This window comes from Polistes dominula, unplaced genomic scaffold (assembly GCF_049000335.1).
Source record: "Polistes dominula isolate Pdom_NZ unplaced genomic scaffold, Pdom_raw_medaka contig_28, whole genome shotgun sequence".
NCBI classification, from domain to species: Eukaryota; Metazoa; Arthropoda; class Insecta; order Hymenoptera; family Vespidae; genus Polistes; species Polistes dominula.
In genome coordinates this window covers 6150361-6177668 of record NW_028300879.1, presented here as the reverse complement: position 1 = coordinate 6177668, position 27308 = coordinate 6150361, and the positions used below count along the sequence as shown (strand labels likewise).

Sequence of the window (27308 nt, the reverse complement as noted above, 5' to 3'; positions counted from 1 at the left end):
CTACTTATGAATAAATCTACCAACCCCCAAGATAACAAGAAAATTAATTAAACACAGTACGTATCACTGGACTTTCAAATTTGTATTCTTTAAACTACCAAACCATAGAATCACTCTTACATTATTTATTGATTGATTAATTTTGCAAGTTTACAATTTACTGTAAAACTAATTTCTTGCAAGTTTAAAAGAATACTGTAGTAATAGAAGTATCTTTGACGTAATATATGTTCAGTAACTCCACTATATCAAATCTTAAAACAATTTTATATTACAAACATTTGAACTGTGGTATTAAATAAGCTATTTAAAAAATATAATAGGATAACATTAAGAAATCAAATATGATTATATGTCTAATAGAAATAAAGCATTTCCTTTTTTTTTTTTTTTTAGATAAAAATTTTCAAACAAACTTAACACACTTTCAAATCATTGAGTATTGGTAGTTTTCTGCGCATAACTTGGCCCAATTAAGAATAAATATAAAACATCGTTTTATCGATATTCCTGGCCCATTAATTCTACAACTAGGATAGTAAATCAAGTTTAAGTCTCGTTCTAGTGTTCAGGAGCCAAGTATTAAAAAATCAAATCGTAAGGAGCTCGTATCCCACTGCAAATCGTGTTTAAGAATGAAAGAAAAAGAGACAGAAAGAGAGAGAGAGAGAGGGAGAGAGAGCCAATTCCTTACAATTTTTCCTTTTCTTCTACTTATCGCGATAGCAATTGGAATTTTGCTGTGACCTTTAAAATCTGGTTTCTCGACTTAGCGAGAGCTTGTGTCGTCGTCGTCGTCGTCGTCGTATACGGAAGGAATGTTGGATTAATATACATACATATATGTATATCCTGGAAGATAGGAACAATTTAACGGAAGAATTTATAACAACATGACGGATCTTTTGTTTCCCACGCTTTTCACTTATTTCCTCTATTTTTCTTTCTTATTTCTTGAAAGTAATTGGAATTTCGCTTTTGTAATCATTCCTAATCCAGTGTGATATATTAGAAAGAGAAATAAAATGGGGGTAGGGTGGGGTGGAGTGGGGTGGAGTGGGAGGGAAAGTAGAAAACGATAACTCGTGAATAAGGAACTCGTAAAGAAAACGTAATGCCATGACGCTGAATGTGCAGCAGAGGGAACGTATGCCAACGTTCTAGCATGTAACATGCGCCTGAATTGTTAAAACCCCCTCGATAAATAGCATTTGCATGCAGGACTTATTTATTGTCGCACTTTTAGACGCAAGGAACGCAAATTCTGAGTCTCCAAGTAAGTACGTGTATAGATATATATATATATGTATAAGCTCGTAGAAAGCAAAGTATGTATATTCGTTGTTGTATTTATTGGTCTAGTCGTGTTCGAACTTAAATACACCTACGGTTGTTGTACCGTTAACACGTTCTCAAGATTACAACTTTCAACCATGAAAATGATTTTTCATCATTTGGTCTCTTCTCCACCATATTTTAATATTTTCTTTTTTTTCTTTTTTTTTTTTTTTATTCGTAACGATAGAGAAATCTTGAACTTAATCCTATAGGAAGCGACTTATAAGAAAAACTATCTCTCGAAAGGAATCACAAATGTAGCTGTTTATTGGCATATGTAAAGAAACGGTGAAATATGTAAGCCACTTTCAAAGGAGAAAGTTGTACGTACGCCAAAACGAATTTCACACTATTTAGTAATTAACGATTTGATATATATATATATATGTATGTATATAATGGGTCGAGGAAAAAGTTTTTTCATATTTTAATTCAAAAGTAAAAACAAATTTTGGTTAATAAAAACTAATAAAATTCTTTTCTTTTTTCTTTTTTAATGCTTCCCTTAATCCTTAGAGTGCTATGGATGCATATATGCGTTTGGTAAAATGGTAAATGTGGTTGGTTTGATAAATGTTTATATTAATTAATTAAATTATATTCAGAAAAGAAAAACTTTAATTATAAAAATATAATTTATTATTAATAAATTATTCCGCTTCTACAAAACATTTTAGATAAAAGTATTCAGCACTTTAAGGGTTAATACGCCTAAATATTTCGTGTAAAACTTAAATTATTCGCGAATAATCTAAATTACAATACATATATATATATAAATATTTTAACGATATAAAATTTTGTCCACTTTCCATTAGTTTCATTCAAAATAAAAAAAAATAAAAAGGTGAAAAAGGAAAGAGAATGAATAGGTGTAAAATCCTGCTTATACCACTTCCTTCGGTTTCCTCATGACCTTCCACCTTCCTTCTTCTTTTCCAGTCTATTCTCAGTCGGCATGCTCGCACGCGTTTTGCCCGATCATTACGTATGCTAATATTTACATTTAGATTGCACGGCTTAATCGAAGTGACGCCATGCAGTAATATAGCCGGCGCCATGGCGCTAAACCGTGGCGCCCGCCCTCTCCGCCAAGCATCGTTAGCTTCTTTCTCTTTCTCATTCTCACATCTTTATCATTCCCTCTCTATCTCCCACTCTTATTATCATCTACTATATTTTTTTCTACGTCTTTTCCTTTTTGTTGTTGTTCTCTCCACCAATTCACTCTCTCTCTCTCTTTCTCTCTCTTATAGTCGTTATCTTTGGCACGACCTCGTCTGTTGGTAGTACTATACCAGAGCATCAACTTCACCACTACAATCTCTTATCCTCGAGATATGTACAAATTCGATTCTATCGTTTTCTCTTCTTTTTCTACTTCTTCTTCTTCTTCTTCATCTTCTTTTTATTCCACTTCTTCGTTAACTTCTTCTTCTTCGGCTTCTTCTTTAGCTTCTTCTTATTATTTTTCTTCTTATTCTTATTCGTGCAAGAGAAATGCGACTCTAGTGCGACATCTTAGCCGTTGTCGTCGTTGCTGGCGCTTAGAGATAATGTATTCGAAGGTTATAACCGTAGTTCATAATTTATTTCCAGGCTAAGGTTATAAAATAAATCTATATTTATACGAATCGTTAATTCGCTGAATTTATATGACGATCTTTTGAAAAGAAAAAATTCAAATTGTTGATACATACGTAAGTATATTCCAAGATTGAGTTACTATTTTTCTAGCCTTTCCTATATCTTCTTTTTTTTTCTTTTCAACTTTTTCAATTTACGTTTAATCTTTCTTCTTTTTTATTAACTATTGACAATTCAAGTAGGTACTTCGAGTATCTGAGAATTTAGTTTTATTTCACAATATGGAATATTATTTGAATTCTACACAGTCCCCAGGGATATTTGTAAAAATCAAATGAAAAATACAAATATGAAATTATTGTAGTCTTGTAACTGACTTCTCTCGTTCAATAGTTTTATTATCTCAAAAAAAAAGAAATAAATAAATAAATATTATTTATTGTAAATACTAATTGTAAATTCAACGATCTAACACGTTGGATTACTAGTCCTGATCGTATCAATAAAATCAAGCAACGCAGTAAAATGGATTGGTAACCTTTTTTTGGGGGAAAAAAACCTGTGTGTTGTTGATTCTAAAGAGAAGGTAAAAAAGACCCAATCGTTTGACTAGTATTGAATAGGTATAAGAAGGTGTATGTAAAGAATTCACACGAATTCTATAAAAGGGAGAATAAAAATACGCAATATTGTAAATACTTGAGTAACACGGGTAGAGTATTTGAGTAAAATATACCCAGATATATTTCTTTTACTCAAGTATCTTATCAAGTACACGGATACTCGACTGAGTGAGTAGAATAACAGCTTAACGTATACTGAATATAAAATATAATATATATATATATATAAAGTTTCTGTATAGATTTATTGTTGTCGAAGTATTTAATCCTATTGCTCATGGAAATGTTAGAAAAACGATTAGAAAAAGGAAATGTTGTATTTTTAAATGATAACCAATAGGTAATTATTGTATCTTTAGATAAAGTTCTCAAGAACGTTGTTATTTGCGGAATCAATCGATGCAATCATTGATGATAAGACTTGGCAAATATTGATGAAAAGATAGATAATAATAGAGTAATTGGTTAGATTGTAAGTAAACATATTATACATTATTATTATTGATATGTAATACTTAATATTCTAATTGTTTTCATATGCAATCATCCGTACATTGAACTTTGTGTTTCATTTCGAAGTTCGCGATCTATTCGCTTTCATTATTTGTAGAAACCAGTCTAACTATTTTCTATCCTTTCTAATGAGGCATTTATAAAGACCTCTGAGATAAGTCAATCTTAGTATTGCAAAAACAGCTATAAACTATAAACCATTTAAGGATGAGAAACGTTGTAAGGATACATTAACGATCGTGATATTTAATACACACTTAAAAAGAGTTTCACACAGAGAGAAACAGAGAGAGAGAGAGAGATATTTACGCTTTGGTACTTTAATGAAGCCATCATAGGGAACTTTTATCGTATTATAATGAAGGATGTCTAGACGATACTCTTCTCTCTCTCTCTCTCTCTCTCTCTCGAGAAATATCTAAGCAAAATGAACAAAGAATCTAACTATAAATCTAACTTTATATGCATAATGATATCTATCGAAAGAACTAAGGAATAGTTTCTAACGAAATATGACTGATTTAACTAATGAATCTAGCAGGAAGATGATGATCAGTTTCAATAAATTATTGGGGTCATTGAAATGCATAGAACGTTATACTATTTGAATTAGTTAATACTAATCAAGAGATAAATAGATAGAAAGGGAGGGAGAGAGAGAGAGAGAGAGAGAGAGAGAGAGAGAAAAGAAGTTTTAGAAAGAAACTTGTCAAGCGACTTAGACTTTAGACATTTACACTAGAAAAGATCTATCAAATCTATCGATTTGTTAATCCATTAAATTCATATTATTTATTTTTCTCGGATTCGGAATGAAAAAATATTTGAGATAAAAATTTTTTTCTTTGTTTTTTTTTTTATGCATTATAAAAAAGTGTAGATTACTGTTTAAAAAAATTTGTAAATTAAGTGTTTCGTTATGTTAATTATCACCGTTATTGAACAGGTCTAGAATCCACACATTAGATATAATATAATTTTAATTATTAGATATTATAAAATAATATTTTAGATTATTTTAATATTTTAATGAATAATAATTTTAATTTTTAGATATTATAAAATAATATGTTATAATATTTTAATATTTTAATTATTAGATAAAATAAATAATTTTAATAATTATATTATTTTTCATAATTATTTATAATTATATTATAATATAATAATAAAACGTTTTTTTTTTTACTAATGCTTTAGTAACAGTTTTAAAACTTATTTAAAAGAGAACAAAAATTCTAAGAAATCTACAATTTTGATCTTTCAATGGCACATTCCCTATGAAATTTCCGCACTTTTTTTGGTTAGATCTTTTTAGCACTCTGAGACCATTTTATACTAAAAAATTAAAATGCGTATTACCTCTTCTAAATTACGTTTTTAGACAAGAGACAATTGAGCTATTCACAGGCCAAAGTAATTAACTCCACTTTCATTATTCTTTTAAATTTTAGTGTCGAGACACACTTAATTGACGTTTAAATTTTTATATTTAAAATAATTTATAATGGAAACAATAGTCTTCAAGATAATAAATGTTTTAATATTTAATAATAAAGATTAAAGAGACATACTATTAAAGTTAAAGCAAATTCACAAAGAAAAAAAATTTAAAAAAATGGAAAGGTTGATCATTTAACTGATATTCGACATTTCAAACTAAATATGTCAAATATTTAACCGAGCTCTCTGTAATTTGTAAGAATGTACATTATTCATTTTTAAAATTAAAGCAAATATTTTATCTGACATCCAATTGGCTAAATACATTGATAGGTTAAGTGTTAAATACAATATTGAAAAAATCGCAAATATTTTTATAGAATTCTGCTAAAAAAAAAAAACAATAAAAAACAATAAAAAAAAAAATAATCGAATGAGGATTAATCGATGTAAATGTATACGACCGATCGATCGATCGATCGATCGATAAAAATTTTGCAAGGAAAAGAAAGGGGAAAGAAAAACAAAAAAATGGTACACGACAAAGAGGCGCTTGCTTGGTAATTGTTGATAAATGATTTATGCACGGCACTTGACTTTCATTAATGGTACGTGTCCCGATTTATTGTGATCGTATACTTTCGCAATGTTTACGAGCCGTCAGAAAGAAAGAATAAGTATAAAAAGAAAAGAAAAAAAAAAACAACAACAAAAAAATAATAAGTAGATTTTCTGTCAAGTCTGACAATCCTTTCAAATATTTCCTTTCATCGTCCAATCAAAACTAATGAATTTACGGTCGCGAAATATTTTAGTATGACTAGTAAGTCGTTTTACAGAAGAAACGAATAGATTTCAACCTTTTGATCAAGTGAAGCCAATATTATCGTTGTTACAAATTCCATTTGGAATTTCAAATTTATCTTTATGACGTTGTCCACGCCTCTTACTCACATCAGTGTGCTTGGGTTATTACCATGAACAATATGGATCGACAAATCTATCGAATAAATTCATAACTTGCATTAGTATCTCTCTCTCTTTCTCCCTTTTATCTCTCTTTCGAATACTATCCATGTACTACGCACAGATCATTAAAATCATGCTGATTGTAATATTTTAAACGAATCGAGTAGTCAAAAGGTTCAAGATTAACACAAACCCAAGAAAAAATTAAAGTATATATATATATACAAAGCCGTTAGTGTGCTAATATTATATATATAATATTATATATATATAATATAATAATAATATTAATTATATATTATATATATTAAATATATAATATTATATATAATATATATTATAATTATATATTATATATAATACATAATTATATAAACATATATAATATATATGTATATATATAAATATATAAATATATATATATAAATATTTTATTAATTTTTATATAATATAATATATTATATTTAATATATTATATTTATTATTATTTAATATAATATAATAATATAATATAATATTAATTATATTATTATTATCTTATATAAAATATATATATATATGATATTATAATATATAAGATATTATATATATTAAATATTATATATTATATTTCTCTATGAAACAATTGCAATATATATATATATTAAATTTCTTCCTCAAAACATAATAACTTTTATTAGAAATATAAAAAAAAGAAATGTGAGTTATTTAGTTATATCATCTAAATTGCAAGCCTGGTATAAATCAGCTACGATGTTATCTCGATTATTTGCATAAGCCTAAGATCGACTTGAGCCTTTTTTGTTGTTGTTGTTGTTATTCATGAAATTGCTATCTAGCATTTGAAAACGTACTGTAATCACCAGGACACGATTTGCAGCATCTTCCCGGTAGTAAGACTGGTTCGTCGCAGGTGGGCTTTGGACATTCGTTCTTAATGTTACGGCATTGAACCCTAGCGATGATTCGTCGTTTCTTTTGCACCTAAAACAACAAAAACATACAAAATAAGTATTTAGCTTTCTTTTACTTATTATTCATTCACTGCAATGAGTAGATATTTAAACAAGTGTTATCTTTCATTGATGTTTCCTAAGAATAATGAATTCTATCTACTCTCTTATCGATAAATTCTTTTACAAGATATATATATATGTATATGTATATGTATATGTATATGTATATGTATAGTGGTGAAGTTGGAAAGTAACCATGTGCTATGTTTTCAAGTATGTAAATGAAGCACAAAGTGTATATTACTTCTTTACGCATCATTGAATCTATCTCACAGCAAGTAATTGACATCTGATAGAATACATAGAAAAGAACTAGTTTATAATCAGAAATAGATCCCACCACAGGGATGTCAAGATGTCTTTTTCACTTCAATATTATTATTTGTATTTACCAAGATAAAAGAAGGACAAAAAAAAATAGAAAATAGAGAAGAGTGTTAGTCCGTAAATTGTAGAGTTTAGGATAAAATTACACAGCGTCCTAGTTATCTTTTCAGGTGCGAAGGAGAGAGAGAAAACCATTCTTTATTTTCTTATTTTCTTTTTTCTTTTATAGAACCTGTGGGCACAACCCGAAAAAGGAGAATCCGTGTTCCGGTTGACCATGGATAAAACCGAGAGGCGGAAATTAAGTGAAGGGTTTTATAGAGCCATGCGGCATTCCTGAGAAATCGAAAGGACAGAGACAGAGAGACAAACTAAGAGAGAGAGAGAGAGAGAGAGAAAGTTTAAACTCGGGGACAACAAACCCTGAACGTTGCCACGATTTCGATTATTTCCCTTTTTTTTAATCCCAAAGCTGAGAAATTCTTTCCTTCTTTGCCGATTTCTTTCTGACGATAATATCGGCCGTTTTGCGGAAGAGTCAAAATTATTATCAGATCCGATCAGATAAGAAAGAAAGAAAGAAAGGAAGGAAGGAAGGGAAAAGGGAAGGACTCTTTTGAATCGTTTGAAATATTTCTTTGGGATGAGAGAACATTGCTGATGGTTGAGGAGAGGTAAGGAGAAATGAAATAAGAAGAAAAGAAAAAGAATAAGACACGAAGGATGCTGAGAGAGAACGTAATCTTCAAAGAACAAGAACGGTCGGTCTCTCCCTCGTATTGCCGGGGCTGATTCATAGGCCCGAGGCGCTTGAGGCGTCTGTCTCTTCTTCTAACACACTAAGCCGCGCGACCTATCAATAGCCCCTCATGCACACTCGAGAGGGACTGTCATTCCACCCAACTCTAAAAATAGAATTTGCGCGTTCGTCCATAAGCTCTTCCTTGCAACTATAACCACACGACAACCTTTCTCTTCTTTCTCTCTTACCCTTTTTTTTTTTTCTACATCTATTTGTCTCTTTTTCATTTCTTCTTTTTTTCTTTTTTTCTTCTTTTTATTTTTTCACACGCCTCGCATATTTCTTCTTACTATTATTAATTTAGACATTTATGGTATAATACTATTTGTCCCATGTGTTAATTGAAACAAATCAAAATCTAATGGACCCCCGAGACGCACGGCAAAAGTGTAAACCAACGTAAGACTGTTGCTGCTGCTGCTAGTCAAGGACACGTTCTTAGAAGATTGGCAGAATTGAACTCTATTAAAACTGGTCGCGACCGTAGATCCAACTGATCAGACTCAGACGTTGGACTTGAGATCGATCGATAAAATCCATGTAAAAAGAGACACTAAAAAAGAGATAGAAAATCATCAACCGACGACGAGTTATGCATGTACTACTTTTAATTATTCTCAAAGTCATAGAAAATTAACTGAAAGAAAAAGTACGAATCTCTATTAACTATCTTTTCTTCATTTTGTAAAATAATTATCAATTCATAGAAACAAATCTTAAATTATACAATTATTTCAATTATCATTTCATAGTTTTATTTTTAAAATCATACAAAAATTTCATAATATTAAAATTATACTACACACTATTAAAATAAATCATTAAAACAACAAGAAAAAATAATAATAATTTAAGCAATATTTTAATAACTATAATTTATCATTTCCTCAAATAACCAATAATTTAAATACTCCGATAGAGAAATAAAACTAAAACAAATGAAATTTCACATCATTAAGGATTAGTAACTTTGCCCAAATGAAACATACCTATCTTTTTTGTTGTGTTGTTGTTGTTGTACCAATTTAGAAAACATTACGTTTGTTCATATAATCGAATGATATGTTTACCAAAGAAATAATCTTCAAGATTATAGCGTTTCTAGATGTTTAATGAGAACGGAAAGGACGATTAAGATACTAAACACTAAGATTATTCAAGTAGGCGCTTGAGAATCGACTCTACTGAGTGGTTATACGTGTGGTTGTGTACGTAACTGATAGATAACTTTATTGACTGGTCGCATTACCATACGGTAGCTGGTATATACCTGTAACATCGGCTTCCAACGTACCGCAATGTCAATACTATTGCTCTTAAGTTGAAGTATAGCATTTAAACTGTTTCATTATTTTTAATTACTCTGATCCTTTCATTAACACCAGATGTTTTGCTTTTTCTTTCTATTTTTTTCTTTTTTTTTTTTTTTTTTAATGATGACGATATTACAATCAACACACAAATATTAGGTTAATAAAATAATAATTGAGCCGTTCAGTGCACACATCGATTAACTCCACTTTGTGAAAAATCTTAAATTTAAGTGTCAAGTCACTTGGTATAATCGTCTCATAACTTTTTATATTTATAATAACTTTCTTGAATAATAAAGATTAACACCATTAAACGACAACATTTTTTTGCCCATTGAATAATAAGTAATACAACAATATACATTATTTCATCGCATTTCTCAACTTTTTGTTTTATGGACTTAATCGATGTGTGCACTGAACTGCTCAATTACAGTTTTTAAGATGGTTACAAATAAGTGTTGAATAATCAACATAAAGTTCTTTTAAAACCTTCACAATTTCTTTACATGAGTATTTTTTAATAATAACCATTGAATACCAATGTTAACTAATTGTCTTTGGATCTAAAGTATGATCTACATTTCGAGCAGTTCTTGATTAATAATATACCAACTTAAATTCAATAAAATTGTGTAACAATATATTTAATAATATTTATAATTAATATTTAATAATTTAATAATATTGTGTAAACAATAATTTTTGCTTTTATTTTATGTGATTAATTTAAAAACTCATATTCGACTATATTAAACAATGACAAAAAAATAATATAACAAAAAGCAAGTAGAGTCAATTTAAACAGTTAACAATGATGCATCATATATGATCGTAAATAAAAGTTAATTGAAAAAATGGGATATCAAATTGAAAATAATCAAAAGTAAAATTATTTTTTGCATTAATATAACCTTGTTTTGTTCATTTGGAATGATTTGGTTGGCCAACCAAATTCGCAATATTTCATATTTTTTATTTAGATTAATAGCCAGTAGTATTATATTGGAAATGTCAATAAAACATTTTTCGACATAAATTTATATGAACTTTCTTCATTTATTTGACCCCAATACGTAATAGAAATTTGGTCCCAATATTTTAGGACACTCTGTATATTGATATCAATCCAACACATCATAATATTATACAATAAATTATAATATATATTTAGGCATGAATTAGTAAAAATAGTGAGATTAATTTGTATAACAATTCCATTTGTAATTATTATTTTTATTTTGAAGAAGATCAAGAGCTGTAACATTCGTGAATGAATGAATGAATCGAGTCAAATCGAAAAAGGAGATTGCGTGGGAAGGGGATTCGTTTGAGCCTCTTGTATAATGAGACGAGTATTTTAATAAGCCGCCGATATATACAGAGAAGAGAAGAAGAAGAAGAAGAAGAAGAAGAAGAAGAAGAAGACGACTGTCGTGGGCAGTTTTCATATTTGCCTTGCATCCTCGCTCGTTCATTCGACTTTCTCGAAAGTAACTTGCACGTGGGTGTAGATTAAATCTCGATCTCGTCCTTGTCATCAAACTACACGATGACAGTAGATATACAGTGACTCGGTTTAACATTCGGACGCCATGACTTTTTTTTTAAATATGATTAACAATGTATATACTTTTACTTGAAAATTTAATTAAACAATTTTGGTATATTTTTTTTTATCAAATAATAATAATAATATACACTTTTTCTAATATATACTTTGTCAGAAATATAGCTGTAATTAATTGAATTGAATATAATATAATATATCTTTAAATATATATTATATAAAACTTTTAATTTAAAGCACATAATTATGTTAATAATATAAAAATACTTTATATTAATAATTAAATATAACAATAAAATTAATATAATTAAAATATATATAATTATTTTATATTAATTTATATTAATATATTATATTAATATTTAATTATTATATATAATTATATTACAATTATAATATAATTATATTATATTATATAATTATAATATTTTTATAATTATATAATATATTTATTTTTTATATACTTATATTATATTACATATATATATATATATATATATATATATATATATATATATATATTTATATTGTATATTATAATATTTAATAATTATATATAAAATAAATTTAATTATAATAAATTTATATAATTAAATTAATTATATAAAATAAATAATAATATATCCAAAAATATAATGAAACAAAGTGTTTTTGATAATAGTTTGACGAACAAAATATAAAATACAATTTATACAATTAAAATATTATCTTAATTAGTTACACACTTTTTATCTTTTTGTAATAAAATTTAAGTAGAGATATAAAAATATCGTTTCACAATGTTTTACATAATTATCATTCTACTACGTTTGCTAACACACTATGCAATTGTCGACAAAAAAAGATAAAAAGAAATTTCGAGTGGTATTACTAGGTTAAGGCACATTACTACAAAATAACTTATCCGATATGTGAACACCTTTCTCTATAATCGATAGGTAATGTAAATCTATAAAAGCATGTAACCTATGTTAATGTACAGTAAGAAAAAAAGGCCCCGTTCGTGGATCTCATTTCGAAGCTCGGTTTCTCAAAGGAAGACACGTGCGCCCGTACAATTAATTTCCTCTTCTCGTCAAACCGATCATCAGGCTAAAGTTCCATTAGCATTTATTGATTATTTAATGCCATTAAATTGTTCCCTTCTCCCTCCTTCTCCCTCCCTATTCCTCTCACTCATTTTACGTTATATTTTGTTCCTGTCTCTAGTTGGTAATATTTAACGACACACAAACAGGTATTTTTTAACGCAGTAATGAAATTCCAAACGATGAAAGAAAGAGAGAAAGATACAGTGAGATACAGAGAGAGAGAGAGAGAGAGAGAGAGAGAGAGAGAAGAAGAAGAAAATACGTGAACAGAAAGACTCCTCGGTGTAGACGAAAGATGATGACGCTATTGTTTCACCGTATATGGAACGAAAAACGGTCTGCTGTAGTTGGCAAACGTTCGGAATGTAAATGAAGATTATTACATGTCTCGAGTAAGTGAAATTTCATACGACGGTGTTATCGAAAACGGACTAATGCTGATAACGAAGGTTATTTCTTGTAGTTTTTGTTTTTGAGTCCAATGAAGTTCAATGAAAATGAAACAATTACAAAGATTACAGTTTTTCGTTAAGTATCTTAGAATATTATTCTTCTTGAACAGATTTTTTTGATACACATGCGTAAATACGTAAGTATTACGGTGTGTAGGTACACATTTGTAAAACACGAGGACGCCAGTCTGTCTCGGAACCAGGAATGGGATTAGAAAGCACGTCAATTCTCCGTAGGTCACGTCACCCGGATCGAGATATCCGGAGTGTTTTATGTGCACCACTGAAATCTTGACAGTATTTTTCTTTAATGATATTCTTTAGATAAGAATCATCTTTTTTTTTACGTGATAAGAGATATCAATTGTGATAAGTGTGTAGATTAGATTCGTTCGAAGATATTTCATTCTATACCAGGGGGTCGGCAATCTTTTAAGTCGGAAGAGCGAAAAATTACAATTTACAAAATTTCAAAGTTTTTAAAGAGCCACCAAATTTTTTCTTCCCAACAATAAATAGTACTCGCATAAATAAAGCTTTTTGATAAAAAAAAAAAAAAAAAATTATCTATTTATTTATCGGTGCCTAATCCTCTTGTTAATCGATTCAGAACAATTTTTAAATATTTTTTTTTTTTTTTTTTTTTTACTAAATTCTTTTAACTAAAAAGCCGCAGCTTCAAATCTAAAGAGCCACATATGGCTCTTTGGCGATTAAAATTTGGAATAAAATCAAAATGATGAGATGATTTCTAATTTGGAATGTAATCAATAATCAAAAAGGATGTTTTTGAAAGAGCCTGTACAATACGGGTTGTTTAATACACATACACACACACGTTGAATCATCTTGTGTGTTCCTATCGGAGTTGTATGTCGGATTGGTCTCTTACATAGAAACGTAATGTTGAACGCACGGACGGGACCGGCTTCGTCCGTAGGGCGAGTCTCGAGACACGAGAAGGGTCAAAGGTCGAATGAACGAAGAAAAATGCACGCAAACGTAAGCGAAGGATATATAGCGTGGCTTGTACATATGCGAAATAGCTCTTACATATCATCTACTACTATATTCATATACATACATATTATATTATATTATATTATGTATACAGAGTGTTTCAACTTAAATATCTGCAATCTTATATTGTTTTATATATTAATAATAAAAATAAAAATTATTATATTTTATGATGAGAATTTATCGTATATTTTTTATTATTTCTAATTGATATAGAAGAGTTTTATTTAAAAAAAAATTATAAAATATATATTAATTCTCTTTTTAATTATAATTAATATTACTAGATTAACCCCAAAGTTTGAAATAATATGAATCTAGCCAAGCATCTACAGCAAAACTTGTTATCAATTTTTTATCAAACTATGTTTGATAATTGATATAGAAGAGTTTTATTTAAAAAAAATTATAAAATATATATTAATTTTCTTTTTAATCATAATTAATATTACTAAATTAACCCCAAAGTTTGAAATAATATGAATCTAGCCAAGCATCTACAGCAAAACTTGTTATCAATTTTTTATCAAACTATGTTTATTGAAATTTAATAATGTAGATCAATATGCAATTGATTATTTTATATAAATATTTTATATAATATTATATATTTATTTTATACAATATGTAATTGAATTATTTTATACAAATCATATAAATTAAATAAGATATAATTATAATTACAAAAAAATGAATTATTTATAATTAATAAAAATATATTATTAAAACATTATTAAAAAAAATATATTATTAAAATATTTTATAATATTATAATATATTATAAAATAAATATTAATATTATTCTATATTATTAAAAATTAATTAATTATAACTACAAACAAGTGAATTAATGATTACATTGATATTCTTTGTACAATGTTTGTTAGATTTAAAATATCGATTTTTATTAAAAAAAAAAAAAAAATTGTTATGATTTATTTACCTTGACAAAAGTGCCCATTATGAAATGATTCTAAGAGACATTGGAGATTTTTACTTCGAAACATAGCAACTTTTAATTCAAAACATATATGCTTATAACACAATAGAATTAGAGATATTTGGAGCATATTATATTAAAATGAGACACCCAGTATACGTATAAGATATATATATATAGTACGTATGGTATAAGAATCGTGGCATATACAGTGACACACCCACTTTAATACGTACCGGAATGCATTCGCATTTGATGCAGTACATAACTCCAAAAGGCGGGCCCAAATCCGCGAACCAGGTAGATCCCAACTCGCGAATCTGCTTACCGAATGTGCATTCTGTAAATATAAGAAAAACAACATATTAAGAAAAACTCTGTGTATTTTTCCATTAGAATGATTTTCAATTAGATTAAAACGAGTATACGTTAATAATAATAAACATCGCGTCATCACGCGTTGGATATTCCTTGCCACTGACGCAATTTGTAAACTAAAGCATAACGTAATCGCGAATTCTTAAATTTAAGTATAACGTAATCGGATTCTCTGCTTACCTCTCACCTCTCTCTCACTCTCTCTCTCTCTCTCTCTCGCTCTCTCTTTCTCTTTCAGAGAGCATATTCATCGTTCGAGTAAGTATTATCTTAAATATGCATCTCGCGTTTCTTTTCAATAACTCAAAGTGCGCATATGTTCAGTTACGATCAAAGAATACCGATTATTATTTATTACTAATGTATTTATATTTGTTCATCATTTCTGAGCTTATGTTAAATCGATAACACAAAAAAGGTGTATTTATTCGTGAGAATGGTACCTATAAAAAGACAAATGAGCCGTTCAGTGCAAACATCGATTAAACTCTTTTACAGCATAGAATTTCAAATAATAAAATAGCCTTATGTTGCATAGAAATTTGATTAGGTTTCAAATTAAACAAAATTGGTATATTTTTTATTGACCCTTTGACTGCGGCGCGCTCTCGAACCAATCCATTAATATGAACGACGGGCGCGATTTTCGCATGTCAATCGCTGGCTGCGACTGTTTTTCTATTGACAACTAACCAAAACAGATAATAATGGCAAATAAAATAAAAATATGCATTTTTTTTTCAATTTTTTTTAAGTAATTTAGTTTCTATGTTACATATATCACAATAAATTCCATGTAAAATTAATCGGTAAAACAGCAATAAAGATGTTATAGTAAAAAAAAATACACAAGGCGTATATTTACTATACAACTATATTGATTTTGACTATACCCTATATTGATGTGGATAATTATTAATATATTAAATATATATATATATTATATAATATATTTTTATAACATATTAAATATATAATAATATTATATATAATAATATAATTTTATTATTTTTTAAATGAAACAAAATTGGTATATTTTTATTTACAGATATATTATAAATAATGATAAAAGCATAAAATTAAAAAAATTAATAACGAAGAGTTAATAACCAATTGTTTTGCGTAAATAAGACGAAATATAAACTTATGAACATGTGTAGCTATTGCAATAATATTTCAAGGTGGGAATAAAAATGTCCCACCGTGCATTACGGTGTATCAAAAAGGTGGGACACTTTTAATTTCACTGTGCTCCAAAGTGTTAACTCCACTTTGTGAAAAATCTTAAATTTAAGTGTCAAGTCACTTGGTATAATCGTCTCATAACTTTTTATATTTATAATAACTTTCTTGAATAATAAAGATTAACACCATTAAACGGCAACATTTTGTTACCCATTGAAACGAATTTAAAGAAACAATATACATTATTTCATCACATTTCTCAACTTTTTGTTTTATGGAGTTAATCGATGTGTGCACTGAACGGCTCAAATAAAGAAGAGAAGGGGGTGGGGGGAAAGGTGACAGAGATGGAAAAAGATTTAGATAAATCTATTTGGGTAACGGTGTGCAACAAGGTCGTCATCGTCACCTGTAAAAATGACGACTACAATTATTTCTCACCTTCTTTTTCTCATCTTCCGTCAAAGAAAAAAATATAAATAAAAAAGAAGGAATGAAAGGCTGATCCTAACATATGTCAGCGAGTAAAAATCTTCTTTTTCTTTTTCTTTTTCTTTTTTTCTTTCTCTCTCTCTCTCTCTCTCTCTCTTATTTTCTCTCTCATTTTTCTTTCCCACGTAAAAATAAGCCGAACGAAAATGAAGCCCTTCCAAAAATAACAATATCCACACTCGAGTCTAACTTATTTAGAATTCATCATATCAAACTAATCTGAAAATAAAATTTTTCAGGAAATGCATAAGGAATGTTATCTGAATATAAGATTCTTCTAAGCCTTCTAATTTCAGATTGGTAATATTATATTTCTTTCTTTTAAAATACTTTATCCGAGTAATATTATATTGGAAATTCCTTTTTCTTTCTATTGACCACTGCAATTGCAAGTGTTCAAAAACCATTACGAAATGCAAAGGAAGACTAATCAAGCATTACTTACAAAAATATTCATTATATTTTTATTATATTTTGTATAGATACAAAATTACTATTATTATTATTATTATAGATAAAATTATTATTATTAATAATATTTAATACCAAATTTTATATAATATTTATAATTAATAGTATTATTATTTTTTTAAATATCTATATATATATATATTATAATTATAATTATAATTATACAATTTAATTATAAATATTATAGATAAAATTATTATTAAAATTATTAATACTATAAAATTACTATTATTAATAATATTTAATATAAAATTATATAATATTTATAATTAATAATATTATTTTTTATATCAATATATATAAATATTATAATTATAATAATAATTATAAAATTTAAATATAAATATTATAATAATATAATTTATAATTAATATTTTATATTATTATTAATATTTTATATTATTATTAATATTTTATATTATTATTATTATTATTATTATTATTATTATTATTATTATTATTATTATTATTATTATTATTATTATTATTATTATAGATAAAAAATACTCTTATAAAACAAATTTTATTAAAATTTATATAAAATTATATTTTTATTACGAATAATAATAATAAAGAATAAAATATTTCTTTGCAATAAAATTCATATCAAATTTGATAGTTTGATAATCCTAACATTAATTTGGGTATATAAAAATTTAGAAACACACACAAATATTTCAATTACAAATAAATATGAATTATTTTCAATTTACAATGGAAACAGGTAGGGGAATACTCTTATGACTCACTATTTATATATATATATATTAATGTACATAAGAGGACGAGTGTTAAACGTTATGTAACTGTCTTTGATCGTGTACGTAACTACACGGCATAGGATCTGTTTTTCTTTTTAATTTACATTAATACATAAAAAAGGTCAATTAAAAAATAAAGGTAAAAATCATTCTCTCTCTCTCTCTCTCTCTCTCTCTCTCTCTCTTTCTCTCTTCGATATATTTTGTACGCTTTAGATTAGAAGCTTAGAGACAAGTTGAAAGTTAACAATAAGAAATTGCAAAATTTTCTACTCTGCGTACAAGTCAAAAGAATATAAGAAGAAAAAGAAAGATAAAGATAAAAAAAAGAGAGAGAGAGAGAGAGAGAGAAAGAGAATGCGTCGAGAAAGACGGAAAGAAAAGAAAGAGAGACAGCGAGGCTCGTTGCACGAGGTCGTTGCACTGGCCGTACTAAGTCGTTCTAAGCGCAGACTCGGTTCTAAGCAACCAGGAGCCAGAGAGGAGAACCTCGACACGCCACCGTATCGCAAATATGCGAGTTCAGTTCTGCAGCTCTTGTTCTTTCTTTCTTTCTTTCTTTCTTTCTCTATTCTCTCTTTTTATTATTATTATTTTTTTTTTTTCATTATATCTACGTAATAATCAAAGAAACAGTCAGATTAAGACCGAAAATGCGTTGTTTTTGATAAAATATTAGATCTACCGGAAAGTTCTGGCAAACATCGATTGAATTTTTTCGTCTCTAGGGATAAAACATTGTTGATAAATGCAATATTATACAAATTGTTATCACACTATGATAAAAAAAAATTGATAAATATTAGTCAATTAAAGAGATATGAAAATTTATGATTACTTTGATTTTATTCTAAAAATGTACACACAACTTTCTAGTAGACCTAATAATAAAAAGAAATAAGATAGCTAACAGAGATTATCATCTTCTTCATTCTATTTATCTTTTTTTATTCACAATACAATGATGGATTCTTGACTCATGTCAGCAGGATAATCCAAGAACTCATCAAAATATGGTGCTCGTCCAAATCAGATTCAGCTTTCCTCGACTTTCATCAAGAATTCCAGGAACACATTTGCTGTTCTTCTAGCAAGAGCACTATTCTCAGAGAGGGAGAAAAAGAGAGAGAGAGAGAGAGAGAGACGGGTTAAAGAGGGCTGCTGTGACTGAGGAGGGCTGCTATGAATGTTCACACCAAGAGAGTTCGATGAACTTTGTTCGAATATCTAACAGGAGAACTCGGGGAATATTATTTTGGTTGAAAAGCTCTACGTCGATACGTGGAAAATCTGAGATGGCAAAATTTACATTTCATTTTCATTTTCGAAACGAAAAATGTAAAAGTCAAAATACATACCATGAGAGAGAGAGAGAGAGAGAGGGAGAGAAAGAGAGGTGTAATAAGAGATAACATTGGTGATATTTAAATCATGGCCGCATTTAAAGCAGACTTTTTACGAGTCGAATCGAAAGAGTATGTAACGCCATGAGTACGTCCTCGACTCGCTACTAAAATAAATAATATGCCTTCGTGGAAATACGAAATATACGAAATGTAGAAACACGTGCTACTTCCGCTTACGAATTTTATGCCACCATTCCGTTCCGTACAATGTTACGCTCAATTAACAAAAATCCCTAATTCCCAAGTGCAAGATCTTCAATGTACAATAATTAAATATTAATCATGGAATAATAATTTTTAACGTTACTTATCATTTTTGTTAAAGATTTCTATTATTTTACAAATATTATTTCCATTACAATTATATGACGTTCATTAACCCTTTGAGTGCTACATACTTTCAACTAAAATTTTTTATAGGAGAGGAATAATTTATTATTAACCAGATTCTAATAATAAATTAAAGTTTTTGTTTCTGTGAATATAATTTAATTAATAAATATAAACATTAATATTAATCTTTGCTTACCACCCTTCCTGGAGTAACACGCTTACCACACCCGGGTCCAAAGGACCCGGGCGAGAAAAATCGTTATAAAAAAGAAACTATTGCATAGATTTACTTCAACATTTTTTTTGAGACTTCTTTAATACTTACTTCAAAAGACTATATAGGTTTTATAGCTTTAAATTAAATTTAAATATGTTGAAAAAATTACCAAAGTTTTGAACAATTGAGAAAAATGACTCAAGTTGTAAAAAAGGTCTGGGTCCTTTGAGCCAAGTGTGGTAAGTAAAGGTTAACAAACACGCATATGCGTCGATAGATCACTCTGCTAATTTTTACCAAACGCTATATGCATCCATAACACTCTAAGGGTTAATGACAAAATTATTAATGTAAAATCGATGAGTAATGTTAATTACAAAAAATAATCAATTGTTATTTCTTATTGATACGTTTACCCTTCAGGTCTCTTAACGGGCTCAACTATGAACGTCTCACACTGGACGGGGTTGAAGATTTTATTATTAGAAATATTTTCAACAGAAAACCCTTCCCATATCTATATTTACTGAATTGTGTAATAATATTTAAATTTTTACAGGCTTTAACAAATTTCAAAATTGTTAAAACTGATAGAAATTTTGATTATTCATGCTTGATGAATCATATCATGCAAAAATTGCAACCAATAAATACAGAGACAAATGTTTTACAATCCGATTCAAACGTAATATAATTATTTATCATGCTTTGTAATCAACAAATATGTAATATGTAATTATATACTAAAAAATGCAACAAAGAAAAACGTAATAAATACGAAGTTATAATTTTTGTCATAAACGCTCGTATATTATGAGAAACACTCAGTGACGTTCGTTTAAAAGTCCAGAAAAATCCTACGAAATTTACAGAAATCGTATCAAAACAAGAAGGAGAGAGAAATACACAGAGAGAGAGAGAGAGAGAGAGAGAGGCAAAGAGAGAAAGAGAATGAATCTGGGATAAAGTTAAAGATAGCTACCGACTTTCGTTCTTTTTCTTTTTATCTTTTTTCTCACCTCGGCACAGATGTTCGTGGAAGATCTATAAGGTCAATCAATATGGTAGCGAAAGACGTGACGCAAAACGTTCCTTACGTAAATACAGAGAGAACATACGGAGTAGAAAAAAATCAGCTGTGTATTCGAGAATACAGGGTGTCTCAAAACTTATGAATCATTTCAAATGAAACAACGAAGTTATCCGATTTCCCAACGTTTCAGTAAAATTTCTGCTTTAATTCTAATCAAGCAAAGTGTTGTCACTAATGGTGTAGATTAGACCAAAAGAAAAAGATTATGAACATTTTATTAAAAAAATAAAAAATTAAAAAAAAACAAATCTTTTTCCTTAATTGAATAAGAAGCTCGTTTTGTTGAACATATTTTTTACACGTCATTTTACACAACCTTCATGAGATTATTTTCTCAAAAGAAAAGTTAAGGTTAGAAAGCTATTGATTCAATTGAAATATAATATAAATATAAAAAAAAAACTATTAATAAACTTGAAAACGATAATAAAAAATCGGATAAAATAATAAATAAGATATTATTTTATTAGAAATGATCTCCATCTATCAATTTCTTTTCATTTGACCCATGACTTTTGAGCCACCTGGTAACATATGAATGTATATAATATTCTTTCAAAATCATTCAATATTAAATCCGAATTCCACAACGAACAACAACTCTGTGGTCTCATAAGCTATAATTTATAGGACGAAAGCACAAATCTTTCTTCCTTCTTCTTCTTCTGCTTGCTTGCTTGCTTGCTTGCTTGCTTACTTGCTTGCTTGCTTGCTTGCTTGCTTGCTTGCTTGCTTGCTTGCTTGCTTGCTTGCTTAGGGGCAGATGATGCTTATATTTGTTTCTGGCAGACGAACAAGTTTACTTGGGTCAAAAGATAAATTTCATCGAAGGAGATAAATGTTGTCTATAAATATTCATGCCTTCGGAAGAGGAGAGGGAAATCATCATCTTCAAGAAAATGAGATGAATGATCGTTAAGAAGAAACGTAGGAGTATAATATCTTCGATGACGATGACTAGACTTGCGTACTACGACCAATGATGATGACGATGATGAAAATGATGACGACGACAACGACGACGACGAAGACGAGGATGCACCGACCAAACTGTGAAAGATTAAACAAAAAAGAACAAAGAAAAGACTCGACGAGAAGAAGACTTTAATTTTTCTGGACGCAACACGCTAACAGAGATAAGCTTGCAAGATTCTCTCTCTCTCTCTCTCTCTCTCTCTCTCTCTCATCTCTTTCTTACTCGCGTATTCGAGTGCTAGCAGGTACGACCGGCTCGTCCTCGTGGTTTATAGATAGCCGAGACACGCAGAGAAAGAGAGAGAAAAAGAGAGATGAGAAAGAAAGAGGAGAGACGTACGACGACGTCGAAGAAGTCGCGAGGAAAGTCGCCTACGTGTCTGCCCACTTACAGCCTCTCATCGTCTTCGTCTTCTTCGTCTGCTGCTGCTGCTGCTGCTGCTGCTGCTGTAGGACTTTACAGAGAAAAATTCAGTCGAAAAGATTCGAGACATGGCTGTCCAAGAACGAACTTATCCACTGAATGCTACGAACGAAAGAACCGGCGCCTCTAACTCCTTTACAACGTTTTAAACAAGTTAGTTGCATAAGAAGAAAAGAGTAAACACCTGCTGCTGCTGCTGCTGCTGCTGCTCTTCCTTTTCTATCATTTTGAAATGGCTCCTTAGGGGAAGAACTTTGTTAAGACTTTGTATCTTTGGTCTTCTTTAGTCTTTAGTCTTTGGTCTTAAAAGGACACGTGTCCCAAACCTGCCAAGGTATGTCCATACCTGCTTACATACTTAGGTACTCTGGGGAAAGAGAAAGGAAAAGAGACAGAGAGAAAGAGAAAAAAACATTGATGCTGAGTGGCTGTGTATCACCGAGCCGGCCAATCTGAAAGAGCAAACGAGAAAAAAATAGCGTCCGAAAATCGAGCTGCACACGGAGCTTGTTCGAGACGAGTTGCACAGCTCGCACTTGTATCAACCACTTCCATACTCCTCCTCCTCCTCTTTCTTCTTCTTCTTCTTCACCCTCTTCTTCTTCTTCTTTTGCTTCCTTTTTATTCCACTTCTTCTTCAACTTCAGCTTCTTTTTCTGCTTCTTCTTCTTCTGCATCTTCTTCTTTTTCTTCATTTTCTTCTTCTTCTTCTTCTGCTTCATCTTCATCTTCCTTTTTTTGTCCACTTCTTCTTCAACTTCTTCTTCTGCTTCTTCTTCAAAAATAGCAACTTTGATTTGTTTATAAAATCAATAAAAAGGAAAATATTTGGTCATAGCATTTAAATTGAAACATCCTGTATATACACACATGTGTATAAACCCCTCGAAATATATGCAGCACTGATCGTGTTGCAGGTTGACACACTCGCTTAATGTTTTATTGCGAGTTCGATAACAATGTCGCTTTGTTCATTCTTTCTCTTTCGCTCTTTTACTCGAGCTCTCACAAGAACGCGGTGTAACTAAAGCGGCATCGGTTTCTGTTTAGGACCGGTATTTTCTACTTCATCGAAATAAATTTAACTGTCACTTAAAGTCCATAAAAAGAGCAAAGAAGAAAGTGTCTCTTTTCTCCATTGTGGATAAATTTTCTGTACAATTTTAAATATTAAAAGAATATGTCGAATTTAAAGAAAAAGAAAAAAAAAAACCAAAAGTAATTCACATCTAACCAAAATAGTTGTACGTGATCTAATAAATTTAATTATTATTTTTCACAAAGATAAATATTTGAGTATTTCACAAAAATATTTCTAGAAGTTCTATTAAGAAGAGAAAAAAAAAATCTGGAAGAAATGAAAGAAAAATGAGTTGTGCAAAAAACATGGTTCAATTGAAAGCCATCTATAACAAGGAGGTCACAAAGTCCTTGATACACCCTTAATCAGGCACGGACAAGAACTGGATGCGAAAGAAAAGAAAAATCTATAGTCGAAGAACGGGCGCCAATCGATACCCTTCTACGTTTTCAAGTGTTCAACTTATAAGTACATATAACGAGGAAATGCGTACAAGTGAATCGTGACAAGGTCTTCTTGATCAATTCAACTATTATTCAGTAAAAATTGATTTTGATCGATTAATGTGATCCTAGCATGGTAAAAATCAACTATTCTTTTAAATAGCAATGTCTGGAGGCAAGGCATTCAGAAGTAGATTGACGGGATAGAAGTGTTCGATCTTTCGAGAGAAAGTAAAACATGGTAGAGAGGAATATATGTATAAGGAAAGAAGAAGAAGAAGAAGAAGAAGGGACATCAGAAAAGGAAGAAAGTGTTGAAGAAGGAAGAGAAGAAGAAGAAGAAGAAGAAGAAAAAGAAGAAAAAGAAATCGTGGTCGTTCACTGTCGTCGAGACGGCAACCGGCGATGCAATGCCGAGTGGCGAGTGCTATATATAGGCGGCCCTGAGTGTGCAAAAATCACCCTACAAAAATCTGGATCAAGGGGCCATTCACTAAGCATGCCAAGTACCGTGGTACGTCTGGTGTACCCTCTGCAGGATACACTAGAGTCCTCCACCACCACCACCACCTCCTTCTCCTACCCCACTTCCTTCCCTTCTTCGTCATTTCCTTGTCATGCTCCACCTCGTCGTTTGTCACAACCACTTGAAGGACAAACCCCCATATAAAGTGTATTCAAATCTAAATCGAGATCATTCACGCGAACGTAAACGCATATGCAAAGTTTCGATGCTGAGATTCTCTCGTCAATTGAAAAAGAAATCTTTTGGAATACTCTTTAGAGAAGAGTCAGTTTAAAAAAAGAAACCAATCATATTTTATCTATAGCCATGTACTCAACATATATTCCACACTAATGTATTTTATATAGATAATATAATACATAAACTTTTTATTACGATTCAGTTCAAATATGTTTCTAACAAAATATACAATCCTCGTCAAGTACCGGAAAATAACAACGAAGATTGGTCAAGGAGTAAGACTCTTAGAAAAAGGATAGTCTTCTTTAGTAGATGAGCCATACTGGAATGAAAATCACAGTGCGTGAAATTGCCATGAATTACGAATGATAGCGGTAGACATAGGCACGAAGTCTAATATTCTCTTCTCAAGTTTAACTACATATTAATATATGTGTGTGTTCATATCTTTCGATATCGGTAAATACAAAGTTACATTTTCAACTTGTAACTATAAAATCGAGTTTAATATATTCTTAGCACGGAAAAGAAAAAAAAAAGAAAATAAAGAAATGCACAACACAAAAAATAAATACTTTTACCCAGTGCTAACAGTCTTTTCTCTATCTGTCACGATCGTAAAGATGATCTCTAGAATAATAAGTTACTTTAGCTTCGTCATCATTGGGTGACTTAGCGATGATATTGATCAGCATGAACCACGTCTATCATGAGTAAAACTTTGAGTAGGTATATATTTGCACGTAGAACACGTCATAGTCAGATCCTTGCTACCGATACTCTCTCTCTTGGCTACAGGCCTGGCTGAATAAGAAGCAGAAGATGAAGAAAAAGAAGATGAAGATGAAGATGAAGATGAAGAAGAAAAAGAAAATCAAAGAAAAAATAAAAATAAAAAGAAGAAGAAGAAGAAGAGTCACGGTTGAAGAGCAAACGGCCGAAAGAGAAACCTCATGGTTCTCTTCTGCCACTCGTAGAATGCGTTGCTTGGTATCAGAGAGTCGGTTGTCCTGTGTATTTCGGGCGGTACGGGCCAGTGCACTACCCCTACTACTTGGACGTACGTGTACATCTTACGTGGTATACCTTTCGCATAATATAACCAAAGTAGAAACGCCGATCTTCATCTTTGGGTAGTAGTAGAAAGTAAAGCTCCAATTAACATGAGAAATATATATATTTCCATGTGGACAAAAGAGAACATGGGTCTATCTTATAACCAATGAACTATCGTATAACAAAGATCAAAGATCCCTCACGTTGCTTCAACATTTTTATAGATCTAATGGTAGGCATCATTAAACTTGAAATTTATTCAAACTACCTCTCAGTGTTAACAAATTATTCATTCCTATTTCTAAAGACTAAGATTTTCGTTTACAATAGTAGTAGAGTAACGGTACCGAATATGAAACATATATATATATATATATATATATATATACTAGGGGTGCCCCGCCACGCATTGCTGTGGCTCACAATCAGTCCGATACACACGTCTTTAAGTCAACGAATTACCTTATATCGCCATCTGTTAGAATCTTATCGAACTAACAGAGATAATCATGACTCTTTGTTAATAAACAAATAATTCGCAATAAAATAATATTGCGATTATAAATTGAGATATAAACTATCCTATCTTTCAAGTTGGATGAAACTGCATACAGTGTGCAAAATTTGATTAAAATCGGTTCAGTAGTTTAGAAGTCCATTGCGGACAAACAACGTAACACGTAATTTATATATATTAAGATATATTATTACAAACATTTTTTAAACAAAAATTCACATGAGATTGACATTCACGTAATAAACATTTTTTCAATAAAATATCATTAACAATAAGTTTTTGTAATTAAAAATTATTGATCAGTTTTTTTCATTAACTTTGATTCTAACTATTTTTAGAGTTATTAAAATATGTTATTATCGTTTAAATGAAATATTAATAAATAATTTTTACAATCAGATAAAATAATTCTTTTTTATCGAACACAGGGTATGAAGTATTTGTGAAATTTAGACGAAAAACAAACTGGCAAGGAAGAATGTTCCGAATTGGATTTGGATAACGATATAAAATGTTTATTTTGTTTGCATTTTTGTTCTTCGTGTTTATGTACAGTGGGTTCAATGCATCACATGCTACAAATAGATCCATGAATAATATAGTGAGGCTACTGATGCTACCTTTATATATCCAAATTGTCTTTAAAAAGCAATAAAACTAAATGGACTATTCATCTTATAATGAAAATTGAATCTTTAAATAGACTCTTATGTTAAGGGTGATATTAGGTTAAAATCATTAATTTTATATTTTTTACAAATATTTT

At 29.5% G+C, this 27308-nt stretch overlaps 1 protein-coding gene across 4 annotated transcripts in view; it reads right to left on the bottom strand.

Moving 5' to 3' along the window:
* The window catches only part of sog (chordin short gastrulation), a 56317-nt gene that overhangs the window by 8970 nt on the left and 20039 nt on the right, over nucleotides 1-27308 (bottom strand). For all 4 annotated transcript variants that reach the window (XM_089174739.1, XM_089174732.1, XM_089174735.1 and 1 more), the window contains exons 3-4: nucleotides 15241-15344; nucleotides 7328-7457 (exon numbers count right to left, since the gene is read on the bottom strand). In XM_089174739.1, coding sequence (XP_089030865.1) covers nucleotides 7328-7457; nucleotides 15241-15344 — 234 coding nt within the window. The remainder of the gene's footprint in view (nucleotides 1-7327; nucleotides 7458-15240; nucleotides 15345-27308) is intronic.